Here is a 23142-nt window from a genome sequence, read left to right on the forward strand (position 1 = left end):
CCTGGCCGATCAAGTCCCAAAGAGCGGAATAAACCTCGACCGGTAAGCTGTCGCTTCCGGGAGTTTTATTCTTTTCGAAGGACTCGAGGGCCTTGGTCAGTTCATCCAGAGATAGCGGCTGGTCCAGCCTCTCTCGTGTTCCGTCATCTAGGACCTCCGTGATAGAGGACAGGAACGACTGGGAGGCCGCGCTGTCGGTCGGCTTCGAGTCATACAGGCTGGCGTAGAAGGATTTGCTGATCCTCATGACGTCAGCCTGAGATGACGTTACCGAGCCATCTTCTTTCTTCAGGCTGCTGAGCACGGAGCTCTCTTTGTGCACCTTCTGGAAGAAGAAACGTGAGCACGTCTCGTCCTGCTCCACCGAGCGGACCCTGGACCGGAAGATTATCCTGGAGGCCTCCGAGGCAAAGAGCGAGGCTTGCTGGCCCTTCACCTCCTTGAGGTCCTCCGTGACATCCACACCCATCGTCTGCAGCAGGAGCAGGTTCTGCATACTTTCCTGGAGCTGGGACAGTTTTCCCCGCCTCTCTCTCGCCTCCTGGACACCTTTGAGGATAAAGAACCTCTTGATGTTCCCTTTTACCGTTTCCCACCAGTCCGCTGGAGACTCAAAGAGGGGCTTCACGGTTCTCCAACCTGCGTAATCCCTCTTGAGCTCTTCGATGTTTCCCGGGGTCAACAGCTTAGTGTTCAGTTTCCACGTTCCCTTGCCCGCCCGCTGTTCGTCCTGTAGGTGACAGTCGGCCAGCAGGAGGCAGTGGTCAGAGAAGAACACCGGCTTGACGTCGGTGGATCTGACCGAGAGCGTTCGGGACACAAACAGGTAATCTATCCTTGAGCGGATAGACCCGTCTGCCCGTGACCAGGTGTATCTACGCTGCGCTCCGTCTGCAGGGGCGCTGAAGACGTCGTGTAGCTTGGCGTCTTTGACCGTTTCCATCAGGGCCCTGGACGTAGCGTCCGGTTTACTGTCCCCCCCGCCGGATCGTCCATCAGCATCAATGATGCAGTTGAAGTCTCCGGCCAGAATGACCGGCCTGGACGTAGCCAGCAGCAGTGGAAGCTGTTGCAGGACGGCCAACCGTTCACTCTTACCCACTGGGGCGTACACGTTGATTAGTCTCACGGGAGCGTTTCTGTATTTAACATCCGCGACGAGGAGGCGCCCGCCCACCACCTCCTTAACCTCGGAGATGGTGAAGTTGCCTCCCCGCAACAGGATACCCAGGCCGGAGGCGCGGCTATCGTTGCCCCCCGACCACACTGACGGCCCGTGGGCCCACAAGCTCGACCATCTCCTGTAACTGCTGAGGTGCGGTATCCCACACTCCTGCAGAAACAGGACATCGGCTTTGACGTTGGCCAGGAAGGCCAGCGTTGAAACACATCGCGTAGCCGCTTTAATGCTACGTACATTTACGCTGGCAATTTTAAACCCCATTTTAACAGTTTGCGGGGTTACCAGTGTCCATTTTCTTCTGGTCTTGCTCCAGTGGGGTAGCTGCGTGCATCCCCGTGGTGACAGCAAACTGCTGGACCTTCCCAGGGCTGAGGTAGTTGTCCGGCTCCACGCTGGAGTCATTTCCCCGCTCTGGTGTCATCGTGTCGGACCCAGGGTCCTCATCGCCCCGTTCTCCATCTGACAGCAGGGCTGTCACTGGGACGCTGCTCCCAGTTCCCTGGAGCTGTGGGCCGGTGGGTACCCCTTGGTTCTCACCGGGTAGGGGGAGGCCTTCACCCATCCCCTCAGAGGGATCGTCTTTTCCTCCTTGGGCGGTGTTGCCCTCCTTTCTCCCCACGGCGCTCTGCCTCTTCCTCCGGAGGCGACCCTTCTTGCGCCCGTCCTCACCCTCGGAGGAGCTGCCTGTATCCTCCTCTTGGAGGTGTCTCTTCCCCCTTCGCTTGGTGGCTTTGGGGCCCTCGAGAGGTTTCCTTTTCCTGTTTTTAACGATAATCCACTGCTCTGCCTCCTTTGATCCCTCCTCTTCCATTTCCTCCGTCTGTCTTGCAGGAGCTTGGGTCGGCTGCTGCATCTCCCCGCCGTCTGCTGCCTGCTCCTCTACAACTTTCCCTTCCTTCTGGGTGCCTCCAGGTACCGTTCCTTTGCTGATTCGCGGTACCTCGTTAGACTTTGTCGGTCCGCGGCTCGTGTTGCCACCTCCGGCCATCTGTGCGTAGGTGGCGGCTCCTCGTCTTGGGCAGGCCTTGTACATGTGGCCCGCCTCCCCGCACAGGTTGCAGCTCTTTTCCTCCCGACAGTCCTTTGTCAAGTGACCCTCCTGTTTGCAGTTCCTGCAGATGGTCACTTTGCAATCCACCGCCACGTGTCCCGACTTCCCGCAGGTTCGGCACACTTTGGGCTGCCCTGCATATGTCAGGTAGCCTCTGCTCCCTCCGATTGCGAAGCTCGAGGGTGGGTGGAGGATGTTCCCACTGTCATCGGCCCTCAGAGTTACCTTGACCTGCCTCTTACTGGTCCAGATCCCAAAGGGGTCGATCACATCGGTGGCTTCTCCCTCGACTTGGACGTACCTTCCCAGGAAGGTCAGGACATCAGCCGCTGGAACGTAGGGGTTGTACATATGGATTGTAACAACCCGGTTCCTCTGTGCAGGAAGCACACACAATGGGGTCGCCGACAAGATGGAGAACAGCGGCTCCCCTTCCTTCTCCTTGAAGACCTTCAGGAGCTGTTCGCACTGCTTCACGCTCCTGAAGGTCACATCGAAGTAGCCTGCCCCAGGGAAATCCTGCAGGCAGTACACGTCTGCGGCTGCAAGGCCGCAACACTCCAGCAGAACTTTCTTCACAAACACCGTCCGATCCACCGGTGTGTGCTCCTCCACCTTCTTCACAGTCACCCTGACTGTGTTCCGAATGCCCTGGCCCGGGCGGCGAGTGGCTGCTGAGGCCATAGCTCAGAGGTTGGCTGGTCCCTGAATTGGCGTTAGGCCGAAGCCAGCATGAAGATCCACCAAGAGCAGGTCAGCACAACCAAACGATCCTCCAACGTCCAATCACGATCCAGCGATGGTCTCCAGCAGCTCCAACGACTCGCAACACGACCCCCGCAATTTTTCCCCCGCCAGCACGCTTCTGCTGCGTCGAACCTCCAACACTCGAGCAGAATCTCTTCCTCTGGTCCTCAGGAACAACACATATTCCGAGCCTCAGTACATAGTGACACTTGGTGTTTGCGTACCGGGGATCCATGCACAGCTTGATGCAGCCACACACAAAGGTGGCCATCAGGGTCAGGATGGAATTGGGTGTATTTTTTTCCCCGTTGCCCAGATCTTTATACAGCGAGTCACTTCAGACCCAGTCCATCTTTGATCTCCATATAAACTGGAAGATGGCCCGGGTGACTGCAGTGGCACAGGTTCTGGGAATAGACCAGACCTGTGCCACGTATAACAGCAATGAGAGTGCCTCCCACCTGATAACCTGGTTTTGTTCCCGTGATGGAGATCGATCGTAGCTTCCATCTGCCCAGTTTCTGCCTCACTTTGCTGATACGCTCCTCCCAAGACTTGGCGCACGCCCCAGCCACTCCGAACCAAATACCCAGCACCTTCAGGCGGTCGGCCCTGATGATGAAGGTGATCGAGGATTGGTCGGCCCAGTTCCCAAAGAGCACGGCCTCGCTCTTGCCTCGGTTTACCTTGGCCCCCGAGGCCCGGTCGAACTGGTCACATATGCACATGAGCCTGCGCACGAACAGCGGATCCGAGCAGAAAACGGCGACTTCATCCATGTACAGGGAGGCCTTAACCTGCAGGCCTCCGTTGCCAGGAATAGTCACCCCTCTCAGGCTCGCATCCTTCCTGATGGACTCGGCAAATGGCTCTATGCAACACACAAACAAGGCAGGAGAGAGAGGGCAGCCCTGCCTGACTCCAGATCTGACTGGGACGCTATCTGATTCCCACCCATTGATTGAGACTGCGCTAACAATGTTGGTGTAGAGCAGTCTGATCCAATTGCAGATTCCCTCCCCAAAGCCCATTTTTGAGAGAACATCTCTCATATACCTGTGTGATATCCTGTCAAAGGCTTTCTCCTGGTCCAGGCTGATCAGGCAGGTATCCAACCCTCTGCCCTGCACGTAGGCGATCGTATCCCTGAGGAGTGCGAGACCCTCAGCGATCTTCCTCCCCAGTACATCACAGGTTTGGTCAGGGTGAATCACCGACCCTAGGACAGACCTGACCCGGTTGGCGATGACCTTTGACAGAACTTTGTAATCTGCATTCAACAGTGAGATTGGTCTCCAATTTTTGAGTTCCTCCCTCTCTCCCTTCCGCTTGTAGATGAGGGTGATGATGCCTTTCCTCATGGATTCACTCATGGTACCTGCCTGAAGCATACTGACATACACCTCCAGCAGGTCCTGGCCAATCAAGTCTCACAGAGCGGGATAGAGCTCGATCTGTAAGCCGTCAGTTCCGGGAGTTTTAATCTTTTCGAAGGACTCAAGGGCTTTGGTCAGCTCGTCCAGAGATAGCGGCTGGTCCAGCCTGTCCTGTTTTCTGTCGTCTAAGACCTCTGTGATAGAGGGCAGGAACGACTGGGAGGCCACGCTGTCGGTCGGCTTCGCGTCATACAGACTGGCATAGAAGGATTTACTGATCCTCATGACGTCAGCCTAAGATGACGTTATCGAGCCATCTTCTTCCTTCAGGCTGCTGAGCACGGAACTGCAGAGAAATTACCCAATAAAGCAGATAGCACACAACCAGATCGGGTGAAATCGACAAGCTATTTAGTCCAAGTGATTAAGATTAAAGGTGCCAGGTACAAGTAAAGATTTCTCAACATTGTTTGGATGTGAGCTTAAACTGAGAGCACCATCTTCTCTGGCTGCACGTTCCACGTTTTCAACACCCTTTGTTGCTTTGAAAAACAGTCGCCTGTGATTCCAATGTAAACATTTCCACATGGCTTTGATTTACGGGACTTGCTTACTTACACTAATAACGGAACGTGTTTTACCAATGAGATGTGCTTATGATCGTTGAAACACAAGATAGATATCTGATTAGATTAGATTCCCTAGAGTGTGGAAACAGGCCTTTCGGCCCCAACAAGGCCATACCGAACCTGTGGGAGAAATTAGCCCAATAAGGCAGAGAGCACACAAACCAGATCGGGTGAATTATTACAAGCTGTTTATTCCAAGCGATATCGTTGGAAGAGAAACTGACTAGTCTGACACAGAACTGACAGTCTGTACAGGGAGATCAAGGGTTCCCTTTCTCGAGCTGAGGATGAAGCCAGGTTTTATAGGAATCTTGTACAAAAAGATTAATGAAAATGGGGAAAGATACAATGTATCTGGAAATGGAGTAATCTCGTTACAATGATGATAATTGAAAAACAGTTATCGGATGAATGTCCTGAATCTCGATACAATGCAACATCCTGACAGTATCAATGGGATCAGGAGATTCCAGCTCTTTGCATGTTGGTGAGAATGTCTCTTCTGAAACAGTAAGGGGCTTCCATTGTTCCTGTCCTGGGAGCGATGTCCTTGGTGGTGTCTCTCCATCTGACCTGATCTTTGTGGGGCTTTGGTATTGCTGTGTTATGAGACTGCCCTCGGGGTTGTGGGAGGTTCGCAATCTGCTTTGAGAGCACAAGATTTCTTTTAATTTTAAAATTTATACTTTATTCATAGAAATGTCTTTCCATAGATGTGTTTTCTCACAAGTGCAGGGAACAGGAGCAGATCAAAGAAACTATTACATATTGGAGTTTTACTCTAATCAACAAACAAAAGGCATCTCTTAGATTAAATTATTTACAGTATTAACACAGGCCCTTCAGCCCAACAAGTCCACACCGACCCTCTGAAGAGCAACCCACCCAGACCCATTCCCCTACATTTACCCCTTCACCTAATACTGGGGGCAATCTTGCATGGCCAATTCACCTAACCTGCACATCTTTGGACTGTGGGAGGAAACCGGAGCACCCGGAGGAAACCCACGCAGACACGGGAGAATGTGCAAACTCCACACAGACAGTCACATGAGGCAGGAACTGAACCGGGCTCTCTGGCGCTGTGAGGCAGCAGTGCTAACTACTGCGCCACCGTGCCACCCACAAGATTGCATTTACAGAATATGATAAAGAGGTCTATATTACACCGATCATAGCGGGTCAAACTGAAGTTCAGGCTGTTCTTCCTGTTCCCAAAGAAGAATTGAAGCATAGACTATTTCTAAATGGGGAGAACATTTGAAAACCTGAAGTGCAAAGAGACTTGGGAGTTCTAGTCCAGCATTCTCTCAAGGTCAAACTTGTAGGTTGAGTCAGTAGTTTTGAAGGCAAATGCAATGTCGGCATTTACTTTGAGACAAACAAATAACAAAGAAATTTACACGAACAGGCCCTTCAGCTCTCTAAGCCTCTGTCGATTCAGCTTCTCTGTCTAAACCTGCCACCTAATTTCAAAAGCTCTGTGTTGTTGTGTTCCCTCCCCATTCATGTATCGACCTGGATACATCTTCAATGACGTTGTTTTTCTAGCCCCTACCACCTCCACTAACAATGTGTTCCAGGAACCCCCAACCATCTGCCTGATGAACTTTCCACATATCTCCCCTAAACGTTGCCCCTCTCACTTTGAACATGTGACCCCTAGTGATTGAATCCTCCGCTCTGGGGAAAAGCTTCTTGCTGTCCATCCTGTGTCTACTTCTCATGATTTTTTAGGCCTCAATCAGGGCCCTCCTCAACCTCTATCTTTTCAATGAAAATAATCCTAATCTATTTAAACCTCTCTTCATAGTTAGCCATGGTCCACATTCTTTCGGGAATGTTGGGACCAGAACGTAGAATTCCTAATGTGGCTGAACCAAAGTCTGAAACAACTGTAACATGACCTGCCAACTCTTGTACTCAATACCCCGTCTGATGAAGGAAAGCATGCCGTATGCCTTTTTGACCACTCTCCTGATGTACGTTGCCACCTTCAGGGAACAATGCACCTGAACACCAAGATCTCTCTGTCCATCAATTTTCCCCAGGACTTTTCCATTTATTCCATAGTTCTCTCTGGAATTTGATCTTCCAAGATCCATCACCTCGCATTTGTCCGGAGTGAACACCATCTGCCATTTCTCTGCCCAACTCACCAATCTGTCTGTATTCTGCGGTATTCTCTGACAGACCCCTTCACTATCTGCTACTCCACCAATCTCAGTTTCATCTGCAAACTTGCTCATGAAGCAACCCACACGTTCCTGCAAATGATTTATGTACATCACAAGTAACAGTGATCCCAGCACGGATCCCTGTGGGACACCATTGGTCACAGGTCTCCGTTTTGAGAAGCTCCCCTCCACTAATACTCTCTGTCTGCTGTTGCCCAACCTGTTCTCTATCCATCTAGCTAGAACAGCCTGGACCCCGTGCGACTTCACCTTCTCCATCAGTTTACCATAGGGAACCCTATCAAATGCCTTACCAAAGTACATGTACATGACATCTATGTCTCTTCCCTTATTAATCAACTAGGACTTGAATATAAAAGCAGAGATGTACTTCTGAGGCTCTATAAAGCTCTGGTCATAGAATCATAGAGATATACAGCATGGAAATAGACCCTTCAGTCAAACCCATCCATGCCGACCAGATATCCTAACCTAATGTCGGCTCATTAGCAACCACTTGGCCCATATCCCTCCAAACCTTTCCTATTCATATACCCATCCAGGTTCCTTTTCAATGCTGTAATTGTACCAGCCTCCACCACTTCCTCTGGCAGCTCATTCCATACACGTACCACACTCTGCGTGAAAATGTTGTCCCTTAGTTCCCTTTCAGATCTTTCACTTCTCACCCTGAACGTATGCCCTCTAGTTCTGGACTCACCCACCCGAGGGAAAAGATCTGTCAATCAAAAGTTGGCGTGGAGGTAGAGTGGAAGAGTCAGATATCGCACAGAGCCGTGGTCAGAGGGGACTCCATAGTGAGAGGAACTGACCGGGGTGTTTTGTGGCAGCAGGCAGGATTTAAGGATGGTGTGTTGCCTTCCTGGTGCCAGGGTTAAAGACATCACAGACAGAGTGCAGGAAATCCTCAAGGACGAAGGTGCAGGTCACAGACGTCACTGTAATTTCTAAACGCGATGACATTCGTGGTGTAGGATTGCCACCAGCTGGCAGTCACCGGTACTGCAGGCACATATCATTCATGCGCGATCATAGCCCAAAAGTAAAATATTGCAGATACTCAACATCGAAATAAAATCAGAAAAGGTTTACAATTGCTCAGCAAATCAAGTAGCATCTTTGAACAGAGATAACTTTGCAGATCTGTGGCCTTTTGCCAAATTGTGAAAAGGTGAAAAATAAATCTGATTTGAAATATGACACAGACGGGGAAAGGTGAGAAAAGTAACAACCAGAAAGGGGAGGATTTGTGATGTGGTGGAAGGATCCGTTCCAGTGCAGCCTCCCCCATTGGATTGTGGGATTAACCCAACTGTTGGTCTCTCGCACCATTCCCACTGCAGTGTGCAGGCTCCTCCCGCTAATCCGAGCGATATTCCCAAACAATGGACCATCTGAAAGTAGTTGTCTTTCTCCTGAGTTTTTTCCTACAGGTTTCCCTCTTGCTGTCCTCTTGAGGTCGAACCTTTTGGCACATTGACCCTGCATCATGGCAGAGAAGTTTAGTATCTGCACTGTTACCCCAAAAGGACATCAGACAAACTCGAGGAGAACAGAAATTCTAGAAAAGCTCAGCAGATCTGGCGGCATCTCTTTGGATTGTGGGAGGAGACTGGAGAATTTCCCGGATGCTGTCAGACCTGCTGAGCATTTTCCAACACTTTCTGTTTTAGTTCCGATTTCCACCATTCCCAGTTCTTTCGGTTTTTATGAAAGTCCATCTGAGTCTGGAACAGGACAGGAAACAGCTGCTGGTCCGTAAAGTTTGTCCTTCCCAACTGCTCCATCCTGTCTATCACAATGTATTATCTCTCCCCGCCCCCACACCTAAAGCCACGTGATCTCCTCCTGTTGGATAAATTGTTCATTTTAAATCTGAAAGAGATGCAGTTTTTGGGTCAAAGATGTTACGGGATTCGGGCTTAAGTCAGGAACATGGACCTGGGACAAGCTCAGCCATGATCTCATTGAATGGTAGAACAGACCCAAGGGGCCGAATGGCCTATTCCTGTTCCTGTGCCCCTGTAATGGGGAGATGGAGGTGCAGTGGGAACCTCACGAGACCAAGAATTCCCGGATGGACACGGGTCCCAATCCATCACGGTGCCTGTTAGAACTTTAATGCAATGTCTCAGTCTGGAATGGAAAGTGATTCCCATTAAAGTGGCCCAATGTTGGAAAGCCCCCTCACTATCCCCCGCCCCCCCAATTAGTGTCAGTGCTGCCCTTTAGGGAAAGCAATCTGCCCTCCTCACAGGCAGGGCGGGGCCGAGAGGGGGCGCTCGCGGGCGGTCGGTAACCGGGGGGTAATGCGGGGGGAGATGGGGATGTTCCCAGGGTTCGGTTTTAGATCCTTTGCTTTTTCTGATTTTTCGATATGGGTGTTAAAGGCAATATTTCTAAATTTGCTTCTGATATTAAGCTGGGGAGAACAGTCAATTGTGAGGATGATTCTGAGGTGTTTCAAAGTGACATTGACAATTTAGCCAAATGGACAGAGAGACTGACGGGTGAATTCCAATGCAGGGAAATGTGAGGTCATGTAGTTTGGTCGAAGAAACATGGAGAGACAATACAGGCTTAATGGTACAACTCTGAGGGGAGTACAGGAGCAGGGGACTGAGGGGTTTACGTACATGGTTCTCTGAAGGTGGCCAGGCAAGTCGAAACAGTTATTCAGAACCCATATTATTATTATGGGATTCTTGGGTTTATAGACACAGGCATGGAGTATTGAAGCAAGGATGTGATGCTACACCTCTACAAAACATTGGTCAAACACGTTGGGGTATTGTGTTCAATTCAATTCTGGACACCTTACTTCGGGAAGGCTGTTAAAACCTTGGAGGGAGTGCAAAGGAGATTTATGAGAATGATACCAGGAATGAGGGATTTTAGACATGAGGAAAGATTAGAGAGATTGGGCTCCTTCTCTTTGGAACAGTGAAGATGAAGAGAGGACCTCATTCAGATGTTCAAAATTATCAGCAATTTTGACAGGGGGAAGACAGATAATCTGTTTTCACTCGTTGGTGTGTCAGTAAGTAGAGCCCCACAATTTCAAGATTATCATCAAGAAAGTTTGGAGTGAGATGGGGGAAACTTCTTTCCCCAGAGAGTTGTTAGGATTTGGAATGTGCTGCTTCAGGGAGTGGTGAAGGCAGAATCAATAGGAGGTTTCATGAAATCTGGAAATCGAGCTGAAAGGGATGAATTTAGAGACAAGGTCAAGAATGGGACAAGCTGGGTCACTCTTTCAGGGGCCAGGACAGACATGATGGGTCAAATAGCCTCTTTCTGGACCGAAATAGTCTATGATTTGATATGAAAGTGGGGGTCAGACTTGATGGGCTGAATGGTCCTATCTGCTACTTGATCAATGAATCTATTGATCCGTTGGATATGAACGGGTGATCAAGTCTTTGCTCAACTACAGCAGTGAGAGGGAATGAGTTTGATCGAAATGCTGGAATGACAGGGACCAGTGAGTTCAGGACAACTCAGGGCCTGGCTGGGGCAGAATCAGAAAGCAGACTGTTGTTTAAATAGGCCAAGGCTCCAATAAAGTACAGCATCGAGGAGTCTGAGAGGACATGTGCATAAAATGGAGAGAGTTAGCATCCAGCTTCAGCAAGGAGCAGAATTTTAGCCTTTGTTGTTAGGGTCAGTTTTGGGGTTTAACAGTAGGGCGACCTTGTAGAGCTTGTTTATGAGGCTACATCTGGAGTATCATCTACAGTATTGATCCCTGTGCTGAAGGATGTAAATGCATTGGAATGGTTCACAGAAGGTCTACCAGACTAATAGCTGGAATGAGTGGATTATCGTCTGAAGAAACATTGAGCAGACTAGGTTTGTATCCACGGGAGGGTAGAAGAAAAGAGATGAGTTGATTGAAAGATCCTAAAGCACCTTCAAAGGTTGGGTGTGGGATTGATGTTTCCACTTGTGGGAGAATCTAGAACTAGGAGTCACTCAATAAAAATCAGAGTCATCCATTTGAATCAGAGTTGAGATGAAATGTTTCCTCTCAGAGGGATGTGAACCTTTGGAAATCTCTCCTTGAAAAAACAGCTGGAAGCAGAGCCCTTCAATAGTGTGAAGGCAAAGGCTGATCGATTCTTGTTCAGCAAGGGAGTGGAAGGTTATCGTGGGTAGACAGGGACATGGATGAGAGGATAGAATCAGAACAGTCATGATCTTAAGAGAAACAGAAACAAAATAGGAGAAGGCCATTTGGCCCTTTCAGCCTGCTCCACCATTCAATATGATCATGGCTGCTCATCCAACTCAGTCTCCTGTTCCCAGATCCTCCCCATACCCTTTGATCCACATGCAGTTTAACATTCTGAACTGATCTCAGTGAAGATGTATCTCTGAGCAGGAGAGACGAGGACCCAAGGGCACAGCACTAAGGGATGACCCTTTAGCACTGATTAGGGGGAATTTCTTCAACCACAGAGTGGTGACTCTGGGGAACTCATTGCCTCAGAAGGCTGTGGGGACCAAGTCATTGAGGGAGATAAATTCTTGATTAGTAATGGGGATCAAAGGTTACGGGAGAAAGCAGGAGAATGAGGTTCAGAAATGTATCAGGAGAAAGTGAGGACTGCAGATGCTGGAGATCAGAACTGAAAAATGTGTTGCTGGAAAAGTGCAGCAGGTCAGGCAGCATCCAAGGAGCAGGAGAATCGACGTTTCAGGCATGAGCCCTTCTTCAGGAAGGGATTACTTCCTGAAGGGCTTATGCCCGAAACGTCGATTCTCCTGCTCCTTGGATGTTGCCTGACCTGCTGCGCTTTTCCAGCAACACTTTCTCCAGCTCAGAAATGTATCAGCTGTGATCGAATGATGGAGCAGACACAATGGGTTGAATGGCCTAATTCTGCTCCTATACCTTAAGGTCTTATTATCCCATGAGCCCTAAGAATTATATCTAACTCCTTAGAATCACAGAGTCAGAGAGATGTACCAGCACAGAAACAGACCCTTCAGTCCAACTCAACCGGATATCCGAACCTAATCTGACCCATTTGCCAGCACTTGGCCCTTATCCCTCTAAACCCTTCCTATTCATATATCCATCCAGATGCCTTTTAAATGTTCGAATTGCACTAGCCTCCACTGCTTCCTCTGGCAGCTCATTCCATACACATATCATGTGGGCGGCACAGTGGCACAGTAGTTAGTACTGCTGCCTCACAGCGCCAGAGACCTGGGTTCAATTCCCGCCTCAGGCGACTGTGTGGAGCTTGCACATTCTCCCCGTGTCTGCGTGGGTTTGCTCCGGTTTCCTCCCACAGTCCAAAGATGTGCAGGACAGGTGAATTGGCCATGCTAAATTGCCTGTAGTGTTAGGTAAGGGGTAGATGTAGGGGTATGGGTGGGTTGCGCTTCGGCGGGTGGGTGTGGACTTGTTGGGCCGAAGGGCCTGTTTCCACACTGTAAGTAATCTAATCTAATCTAAAAAATAACCCTCTGTGTAAAAAGATTGCCCCTTATGTCCCTTTTATATCTTTCCCCACTCCCCCTAAACCTCCTCCCTCTAGTTCTGGACTCCCCTATTAAAGAGAAAACCGTCTGTCTATTTATCCTATCCATGCCCCTCATGATTTTGTAAACCTCTATAACATCACCCCTCAGACTCCGACGCTCCAGGAAAAACAGCCCCAGTTTATTCAGCCTCTCCCTGGAGCTCAAACCTCCCAACCATGGCAATATCCTTACAAATCTTTTCTGAACCCTTTCAAGTTTCACGACATCCTTCAATAGGAAGGAGACCAGAATTGCATGAAATATTCCAAAATGGCTGAACCAATGTCCTGTACAGCAGCAACATGACCTCCCAACTCCTATACTCAATGCTCTGACCAACAAATGAAAGCAAACTAACTGCCTTCTTCACTATCCTATACACCTGCGACTCTACTTTCAAGGAGCTATGAGCCTACACTCTAAGGTCTCTTTGTTCAGCAACACTTCTCAGGACCTTACCATGAAGTATATCAATCCTGCTCTGATTTCTCTCCCAAATTGCAGCACCTCGCATTTATCTAAATTAAACTCCATCACACTGCCTCTCCTTGTCTTCTACCTTCGAGCCAGTTCTGTATCCAAATGGCTAGTTCTCCTGCAATGTTTTGGCCTCAGCCACTTCCAGTGGTAGTGAATTCCACAGCCTCCCCATTCTCTGTGTGAAGGCATTTCCCCTCTCCTCAGTCCTCAGTGTATACGAGAAAATGTTCTGATTCAGTATGTGGATGTACCTACCAGAGAAGGTGCAAAACTTGACCCACTCCTGGGAAATAAGGCAGGGCAAGTGACTGAGGTGTCAGTGGTGGAGCACTTTGGGGCCAGCGACCATAATTCTATTTGTTTTAAAATAGTGATGGAAAAGAGTAGACTGGATCTAAAAGTTAAAGTTCTAAATTGCAGGAAGGCCAATTTTGATGGTATTAGGCAAGACCTTTCAAAAGTTGATTGGGAGCAGATGTTCACGATAAAGGGACGGCTGGAAAATGGGAAGCCTTCAAAAATGAGATATGAGAATCCAGAGAAAGTATGTTCCAGCCAGGCTGGTAGGGAATGCTGGATGACTCGAGAAATTGAGGTTTTGGTCAAGAATAAGAAGGAAGCATATGTCAGGTAAAGACAGCAGAGATTGAGTGAATTCTTAGTCGATTATAAGTCAGTCGGAGTATAATTAAGAAGGAAATCAGGAGGGCAAAAAGGGGACATGAGATAACTTTGTAACGAGGGTTAAGGAGAATCCAAAGGGATTTTACAAATACAATAAGGACAAAAGGGTAACTCAGGAGAATAAGGCCCTAAAAGATCAGTCAGGCAGCCGATGTATGGAACCGCTGGAGTTGGGGGTTATAATAAATGAAAAGTTTGCATCAGTGTTTACTGCGGAGAAGAACATGGAAGATATAGAATATGGTGAAATAGATGGTGACATCTTGAAAAATGTCCATATTACGGAGGAGGAAGTGTGGGATGTCTTAAAATGCATGAAGGTGGATAAATCCCTGGGACCTAATCAGGTGTAACTGAGAACTCTGTGGGAAGCTAGGCAAGTGATTGCTGGGCCCCTTGCTGAGATATTTGGATCAGCAATAGCCACAAGTGAGGTGCCGGAGGACTGGAGGTTGGCGAACATGGTGTCACTGTTTAAGAATGGTGTTAAGGAAAAGCCAGGGAAATATAGACCAATGAACCCGATGTCAGTGCTGAGCAAGTTATTGGGGGAATTCCTGAGGGCCTTTATTGGTCAGAACATTGAGTACAGAAGTTCGGAGGTCATGTTGCAGCTGTACAGGACATTGATTTGGCCATTGTTAGAATATTGTGTGCAATTCGAGTCTCCTTCCTGTCAGAAAGATGTTGTGAAACTTGAAAGGGTTCAGAAAAGATTTACAAGGATGTTGCCAGGATTGGAGTTTTGGGCAAGAGGGAGAGGTTGAACAGGCTAGGGCTCTTTTCTCTGGATCGTCGGAGGCTGAGGGGTGACCTTATAGAGGTTTACTAAATCATGAGGGGCAATGGATTGGATAAATAGACAAAGTCTTTTCCCTGGGGTGGGAGAGTCCAGAATTAGAGACCATAGGTTAAGGGTGAGAGGGGAAAAATATAAAAGGGACGTAATGGGCAACTTTTTCACACAGAGGATGATACGTGTGTGGAATGAGCTGCCAGAGGATGTGGTGGAGGCTGGTACAATTACAGCATTTAAAAGGCATCTGGATGGGTGTGTGAATAGGAAGGTTCTGGAGGGATATGGGCCGGGTGCTGGCAGGTGAGACTAGATTGGGTTGGGATATCTGGTCGGCATGGACAGGTTGGACTGAAGGGTCTGTTTCCATGCTATACATCTCTATGACAGGATTCATTTGTATTTGGAAAGACAAGGATTGATTAGGGATAGTCAACATTGCTTTGAGCATCGGAAATCATGTCTCATTAACTTGTTTGAGTTTTTGAAGAAGTAACGAAGAGGATTGATGAGGGCAGAGCAGTGGACATGATCTCAATGGACTTCAGGAAGGCGTTCATCAAGGTTTCTCATGGTTGACTGGTTAGCAAGGTGAGATCACATGGCATACAGAGAGAACTAGCTATTTGGATTTTGACCTGGCTAAAAGGTAGAAAACAGAGGGTGATTGGAGACGGTTGTTTTTCAGACTCGAGGCATGTGACCAGTGCTGTGCCACAAGGATCAGTGCTGGGTCCACTGGTTTTCATCATTTATGTAAATGATTTGGATGTGAACATAGGAGGAATGTTAGTAAGTTTGCAGATGACCCCAAAATGGGAGGTGTAATGGACAGTGACAAATGTTGCCTCAGAGTACAATGGGATCTTGATCAGATGGTTCAATTGACTGTGGAGTGGCAGATGGAGTTTAATTTAGACAACTGTGAGGAGCTGCATTTTGGAAAGGCAAATCAGGGAAGGAGTTATACACTTGGGGGAAGGGACCTTGGAGTGCAGGTTTACTGTTCCTTGAACATGGAGTTGCAGGTAGATATTTAGCGAAGAAGGCATTTGGTATGCTTTCCTTTATTGGATAGTGCATTGAGTAATGGAGTTAGGAGGTCATGGTGAGGCTGTACAGGTCATAGGTGAGGTCACTTTTGGAATACTGTATGCAGTTCTGGTCTCCCTCCTATTGGGAGGATGTTGTTAAACTTGAAAGGGTTCAAAAAAGATTTACAAGGACGTTGCCAAGGTTGGAGGATTTGAGCTATAGGGAGACACTAAATAGGCTAGGGCTGTTTTCCCTGGAGCGTCGGAGGCTGAAGGGTGACCTTATAACGGTTTATAAAATCATGAGGGGTATGGATAGAGTAAATAGTCAAGGTCTTTTCCCTAGGTTGGGGGAGTCCAGAACTAGAGGGCATAGGTTTAAGGTGAGAGGGGTAATATTTAAAAGGGATCTAAGAGGTAACGTTTTCATGTACAGTAGAGGGCGGTGACTGTATGGAGTGAGCTGCCAGAGGAAGTAATGGAGGCTGGTACAATTACAACATTTAAAAGGCATCTAGATGGGTATATGAATAGGAAGGGTTTAGAGAGATATGGGCCAAGTGCTGGCAAATGGGACTAGATTAATTCAGGATATCTGTCCAGCGTGGATGAGTTAAACCCAAAGGTCTGTTTCTGTACTGCACATCTGTATAACTCTCTGACTCTAAATGACCTACCCTGTATCTTTAAACTGTAATGCCCTTGACCTGGACTCCCTGGTCATTGGGAACATCTAGTCTGAGGGGTGACCTCATAAAGGTCTACAAAATTATGAGGGGCATTTTGGGGGAGTCCAGAACTAGAGGGCATAGGTTTAAGGTGAGAGGGGTAAGATTTAAAAGGGATCTAAGAGGTAACTTTTTCATGTACAGTAGAGGGCGGTGACTGTATGGAGTGAGCTGCCAGAGGAAGTAATGGAGGCTGGTACAATTACAACATTTAAAAGGCATTGAGATGGATATATGAATAGGAAGGGTTTGGAGGGATATGGGCCCAGTGCTGGCAGGTGGACCTAGATTGGGTTGGGATATCTGGTCAGCATGGACGGGTTGGACCGAAGGGTCTGTTTCCATGCTGGACATCTCTATGACTCTATCTCTACGAAATCCCCATTTGATCTTTGAAACTCTGGTGAATGTAGTCCGAACTGATCATTGTTAAAAAAACATGTGCGGGGGGCTGAATGGCCTCCATACTATCATATAACCAGAGATGGTCATGTTTCAGGGACACATTTAACAGGAGGAAATGTGGGGGCAAGTTTTACACAAAGCTGCCTGGCTTACCTGGGTCTGAAAGGGCCAAATGATTTACCCCACAGATTGTCAGGGGCGAGAGTGGGGGGGGCGAAATGGGGAGTGTCAGAGAGAGAGAGGGGTATCAGGGAAAGAAAGGAAAGGCTCAAGGAAGAGGGAGGCTGAAACTGAAACCCAGGAAGAAAAGTCAGAAAAGGCTGATTGGCGAGAGTAGCTGTGGGCGGAGATGTAAAAGCTGAGAATTAGGAAACAGACTGACAGCCGGAGAGCTCCAGGAGTTCACAGTCTCTGTGTCTGTCTGGGTGTGGGGGTGTGTGTGAGTGTGTGTGTGAGAGAGAGAGATCACAGCACAGTCTCACACACAGAGGGAGAGAGGGCAGCCCCCAGCCCTGCTCGGCTGCTCCTACCAGAGGGAGTGAGACACTCAGAGCAGACAGTCCTCCCCACACCCACAGTCGAGGAGAGCTCCCCCAGGAACTGCAAACAGGAGGGTCACTTGACTATGGACTGCCAGGAAGAAAAGAGCTGCAACCTGTGCGGAGAGGCGGGCCACATGTATAAGACCTGCCCAAAACGTGGGGGCCCCACTTACGCACAGATGGCTGGAGGTGGCAATGTGAGCCGTGGACCCCCAAAGACCAGTAAGGTCCACCCGGACAGCAGGGAAACGGAGTCTGGTGACACCCAGAAAGAAGAACAGGCTGGAGTGGAGGAGGCGGCAGCCAGCGGGGAGACACAGCAGCTGATCCTAGCTCTAGCCAGACAGATGGAAGAAATGGAGGAGGAGGTGATCAAGCAGGCGGAGGAGTGGATACCTTTTAAAAACAGGAAGAGGAAATCTTGCCAGGCCCCCAAAGCCTCCCAGCAAAGGGGGAAAAGACAGCTGCACGAGGGAGGAACGGCCAGCTCTTCGGAGGGGGAAGATGGACGCACAGAAGGCCATCACCTCCAGAAGAAGAGACAGAGCACCGTCGGTAAAGAGGAGGGCATTTCCTCCCAACCAGGAAACAACGGACCCCCCGAAGTCCACCCTCCACCCAGTGAGAACCAGGGGGTACCCACTGCCCCACAACTACAGGCAACCGAGAGCTGTGATCCTCTGACAGTCCCATTGTCAGACACAGAACTGGACAGTGAGGACCCTTGCCTTGGCTCAATGACACCAGAGCGGGTAAATGACCCCAGTGAGGAGCTGGATAGCTACCTCAGCCCAGCGAAGGTCCAGCAGTTCGTGCTTACCTTGGGGATGTAGACAGCCACCCCAGAGACAGGACAGTCAAATTGACAATGGGAACCCCCAGGAGAGCTCCCCCAGCCCCATGCCTGACTCGGAGAAGGGAGTGGACGGAGCTGGCGGCCACCTGATCCCTGTACTCGGCACCTTCCTGAGCCTGGGGCTGTCAGTGCCCACCACAGCCCTGCTCGTCATCTACTTCCGATGTGGAGCCGAGCCAGAGCAGCCCGAGCAGGTGAGAGAGCGGGGGGGGAAGGGAGGGAAACACGTCACCGAGCCTGCCGCTGGTGGAGGCGCTACACAAATGTAGCTCTTCCTTGTTGTTCAGAGGAAGGTCATTTGATGTTTTGACATTGCCCCGTTTACAACAGAGCTTTCCTCGTTATAAATTGCTGCCGCTCGGAGTCAGGGCAAAGGAATCTCTCGGGAAATCCCGGGAATACAGGGAGATGCTGAACAGGCTGTGGCTGTTTTCCCTGGAGTGTCGAAGCCTGAGGGGGACTTTATAGAGTTTCATAAAATTATGAAGGGCATGGATAGGGTGAATAGTCAAAGTCTTTTCCCTGGGCTGGAGTGTCCAAAACTAGATGGCAGAGGTTTAAGGTGAGAGGGGAAAAATTTAAAAGGGATCCATGGGGAATTTTCTTTTTCATGCAGAGGGTGGTGAGTGTATGGACTGAGCTGCCAGAGGAAGTGGATGAGACTTGTACAATTACAACATTTAACGGGCATCTGGGTGGATATGTGAATAGGAAGAATGAATATGGATGTGTGGCAAGTGCTGGCAAGTGGGGCTAGATTAATTTAGGACATCTGCTTGGTGTGGATGAGTTGGACCGAAGGGTCTGTTTCCATGTCGTACGAATAAGACTCTATCTGAAAAGTGCTGGTTCCCTTTTGTTGCTTTTGTTGTTCTCACTGCTGCTTTGTTATTTCACATTAAACAGCATTGTCTGCTTCGTTTGACCTACAACCCTACTTTTACAGTGGTGTATATAAACTGCAGGGTCTCTCCCTCCCCTCTGTGTTCCTGCAACCTCCCTCAGACTGGGCTGGGATGGGGCTATTCAGGCTGAGTTTCTCAAGTTGCCTGTCACCCCTGTGCAGACCGAGGTGAGGCAGTGATGTCTCAGGGTGAAACTGGGAAACCACAGCCTCCCGTTGTATTGACCGTGGGCCAGCTTGGGAGGCTCAGAGAGAGAGAGAGAGAGAGAGACTGCAGACAGAAATCAGAGGAAGCTGCTGGCAGGTGATCACAGTCTGAGATTGGGCGAGAGTGAGAACTGCAGATGCTGGAGATCAGAGTCGAGAGTGTAGGCCTGGAAAAGCACAGCTGGTCAGGCAACATCTGAGGAACAGAAGAATTGATGTGCCAGGCAAAAGCCCTTCACCAGAGTCTGAGATTGCTCAGTCCCTCTGCAATCTGAGAGCTCCACATGGGAATACAGACAGGAACACTGTCTCCAACCCTGAGCCCAGCATCTCTCCCGCTGGATCACTCTGTCAGTTCTCTGAATTGTTCATCTGTCGTGGGGGAGGTTCAGATGTTGCTTGATATCACTCTGAGGTGGCGCCACAGTCTGCCCATTCTGCGCACAGCAAGATCCAAATAACAGGAGGGCGGGAGTGAGCTGACCATTTCCTTTCTGAGTTTCTCTTTAGCATCGGGGAAGATATTGATCAGGTTCATTGCACTGAGCCCAGGGGAGCAGCTGAACCCACTCTCACTTACTGTGAGGACTCAGCTTTTCTCTCCCATGATTCCTGCGTGTTTTCCAGGAACCTGCAGCCAGGGAAAGTGAGACTTCCTGGGAATACGCTGTGCTTTCTGCCACCAGCAGAGGTGGGTTCAGGTGGCTTTGGGTTTGAGGGAAAGGGTCCCACTGCAACAGCACCTCGGGAATATCCTGTTCCTGTTAATAGCTGGAGAATTCCAAGTGCCCATCCTGAGGCGCAGTGAGAGATGGGGCATCCATGGGTCGAGCTCTCTCCCCTCGAAGTGGGAAGGTGGTGGGTTCAAGCCCCATTCCGGGGAGGGTGGTCAGTGCCGAGGGTGAGCCACTTTGAAGTGTCTCCTCTCAGAAGTGGCCTCTCTCAGGTTGTCAATGATCTCCCTTGCTCTTTTTTCTCAGAAAAGTGACAAGGCAGGAATTCAAGGAGGTTGCTCCACCTCACAACTGGTTCCATTTTAACACAGGAAGAAATACCAGACAGATTAAACAACAAAGACAGATCTTCCCTTATTACATGATAGATACACACCAACACTTAAAAAACCTCACAGCTTCAATTCGATGTTATTCCCAAAGAACATGACTCCACTTGTGAATCTGCTCCACTCACCTTATCCAGTCCCTTCAGTAACATCTTCAGCCACTTTCCAGCTCTCCTGTCCCTGAGCCCACGACCTTGGTCAGACAACAGACAGGCTCACAACCAGGACATGAGAGAGAATCCATCCCCAAGGATGGAGTTTGAGGCTCAGACCAATGTTAACCCAAGTGACCCCCGTCACTAGTCTCTGTTCTTTCTCCCTTCATTGTCTGTTCTTTTCACAAATAAATGGATCCCGCTGTGTGAGTCGAGCTGGACAAACCCGGACCTCCCTAAGTCATCCTGGGCCCTGAGTGCCCTGTCCCTGGGCCTTGCTCAGAATGGGACACATGGGCCTGGGGTTTTCAAGCCCAATGCTTTCAGCTGGAGAAGAGGATGAGGCGTGTCCCCTTCCTTCAGGACAGGGGAATCCAGAACCAAGCCGAGCCAGGCCAGGCTCCTGTTCCCTGGATGGCCCTCAGACTTCACCAGGGGATCCCAGCACCAGGCCCGGATTTGCTCCAGCCGTTTGGGGCGGGCGCAGGCTCTGGCTCGGGCTCTCGCGCAGGCGCGACGGTTAGATTCAAATTTGAATGTGCGCTCGCGGGCGGCGGTGACGGTTGAGATGGCGATAACGGTTCTGATGACAATAATGGCGGCTCTGGGCGGGCGAAGGGAAAGACTGGGATCTTTCTGCACTCTCTATCTCCTCTTCCCCATTTATTTAAGGGAGGGACGGAGCGGCATCATGATGGAGGGTCGAGTGAGTTTGGGAAGTGGGGCATCTGGAGCCGGAGCTGCCTCTGGGATATTTCTCTCTCACTCACTCTCACACACCGGGGAGAAAGGCTGTGAGCTCAGACCAAGCGGGAAACAGGCATCTGCTGGAAACAAGACGTGGGCGATGAGGCTGAAAGGAAGCTGCTGGAGCCCGAGCCCCTGGGTCTGAAATGGAGAGGTCTCTGAGCTTGCCCAAGGTGAAGGGTTACAATCCCAGGATTGAGGGGACACCGTGTCTTCATGGAGGGTCTTGGGAGGAAAATATCACCAGATGACAACGGATTGAAATGTTCTTCATGACTGTTTCAGGAGGTTGTACAGGATGTTGGTGAGGACACTTCTGGAGCAATGTGTTCAATTCTCGTCCCCCTGCTGTAGGATGGATATTATTAAACTGGAGAGGGTTCAGAAACAATCTACAAGGATATCACACAGACTGGAGGGTTTGAGTTACACAGAGAGGCTGGACAGGTTTTTCACTGGAGTTTTGGAGGCTGAAGGGTGACCTTTATCGAGGTTTATAAATCATGAGGGACATGGATAGGATGAGCAGCAAAGATTTTTTTTCCCCTTAGGGTTGGGGAGTTCAAAACTAGACAGAGAGGTTTAAGGTGAGAGGGAAAGATTGCAGAGGGACCTGAGGTGAAACATTTTCACACAGAGTGAGGGTCGTGTATGGAACGAGCTGCCAGACAAAATGATACAACGACAACATTTAAAGGGCATTTGGACAGGGACATGAATAGGAAACAGTCAGAGGGTTATGGAGTAAATGCAGGCTCCTAGGACTTGTTCAGTTTGGGAAAGATGGCTGGCATGTTCAAGTTGCTGTATGCCTCTATGACAGTGATTAATGATGTGAAAAAACATGGTGATGGTAAACAGGAATATGAGACAACAATTGTATAAATACAAGTAGAGAATGCTGGGGAAACACAGCAGGTCTGGTAGGTCAGTGCAGAGAGAAACAGAAACTGAATGTGGAGTTCTGAACGAGAGACAGATTGGACTGAAATGTTAATTCTGTTTCTCTGTCCACTGACTCTACTATCCTTGCTTTCTCCAGCACTTTGTTTTGTACTTTAAATCACCACAATCTGCAGTATGTTGGTTTAATATTATTATAGTAATGTTAAATGCAGTGAAAAGATGCATCAATACGAGATTCAAATGGAAACTGCAGAAGCATTCAGACACAAAATCGATCTGCATGAAGAATATAGAGGGACATAGAGTACAATTCGCAATTTCAAAATGGGATCACGTTATTGGGGTTGCATTATAGACCCTCTAATAGTTAGGTGGAAATTGAGAAACAAATTTGTCAGGAGATCTCAGTTATCTGTAAGAATAACAGGGTGGTTATTGTAGGGAATTTTAACTTTCCAAACGTAGTCTGGGGATGCTGTAGCGTTAAGGGTTTAGATGGAGAGGAATTTAAGTGTGTAGAAGCAAATGTTCTGATTCAGTATTTCGATGTACCTACTTGAGAAGGTGTAAAACTTGACCTACTCTTGAGAAATAAGGCAGGGCAGGTGACTGAGGTGTCATTCGGGGAGCACTTTGGGCCAGTGACCATAATTCTATTAGTTTTAAAATAGTGATAGAAAAGGGTAGAACAGATCTAAAAGTTGAAGTTCTACGTTGGAGGAAGGCCATTTTGATGGTATTGGGCAAGAACTTTCAAAAGTTGATTGCCTGCAAACATATGCGCCCAATGGGATGGTTAGAAAGTGGGAAGTCTTCAGAAATGAGATAATGAGAGTCCAGAGAAAGTATATTCCTGTTAGGGTGAAAGGAAAGGATGGTAGGTATAGGGAATGCTGGATGATTAAAGAAATTGAGG

At 48.9% G+C, this 23142-nt stretch overlaps 1 protein-coding gene across 7 annotated transcripts; it reads right to left on the bottom strand.

Annotated features, from left to right (window-relative positions):
* Positions 1 to 1445: 1445 nt before the first annotated feature.
* LOC140455226 (uncharacterized) lies at positions 1446 to 22314 on the bottom strand. Of its 7 annotated transcripts, none has more exons than XM_072549946.1 (2): positions 20547 to 22314; positions 1446 to 5628 (listed from the first exon to the last, which is right to left on the bottom strand). In XM_072549946.1, the coding sequence occupies exon 2, from the start codon at positions 2916 to 2918 to the stop codon at positions 1446 to 1448; it is 1473 nt and encodes a 490-aa protein (XP_072406047.1). In that variant the 5' UTR covers positions 2919 to 5628; positions 20547 to 22314. The 7 variants fall into 7 exon arrangements, with proteins under 7 accessions (XP_072406047.1, XP_072406048.1, XP_072406051.1 ...); XM_072549947.1 differs by having other exon boundaries at positions 1446 to 5631; XM_072549950.1 differs by lacking the exon at positions 20547 to 22314 and adding an exon at positions 7997 to 11826.
* Between the last annotated feature and the right edge of the window lie 828 nt (positions 22315 to 23142).

This window comes from Chiloscyllium punctatum, chromosome 30 (genome assembly GCF_047496795.1).
Source record: "Chiloscyllium punctatum isolate Juve2018m chromosome 30, sChiPun1.3, whole genome shotgun sequence".
In the NCBI taxonomy this organism is placed as follows: domain Eukaryota; kingdom Metazoa; phylum Chordata; class Chondrichthyes; order Orectolobiformes; family Hemiscylliidae; genus Chiloscyllium; species Chiloscyllium punctatum.

Bases quoted from the DNA above. Each gene is read 5' to 3' on its own strand.
- LOC140455226 (XM_072549946.1), bottom strand. From the start codon at position 2,918: ATGGCCTCAGCAGCCACTCGCCGCCCGGGCCAGGGCATTCGGAACACA.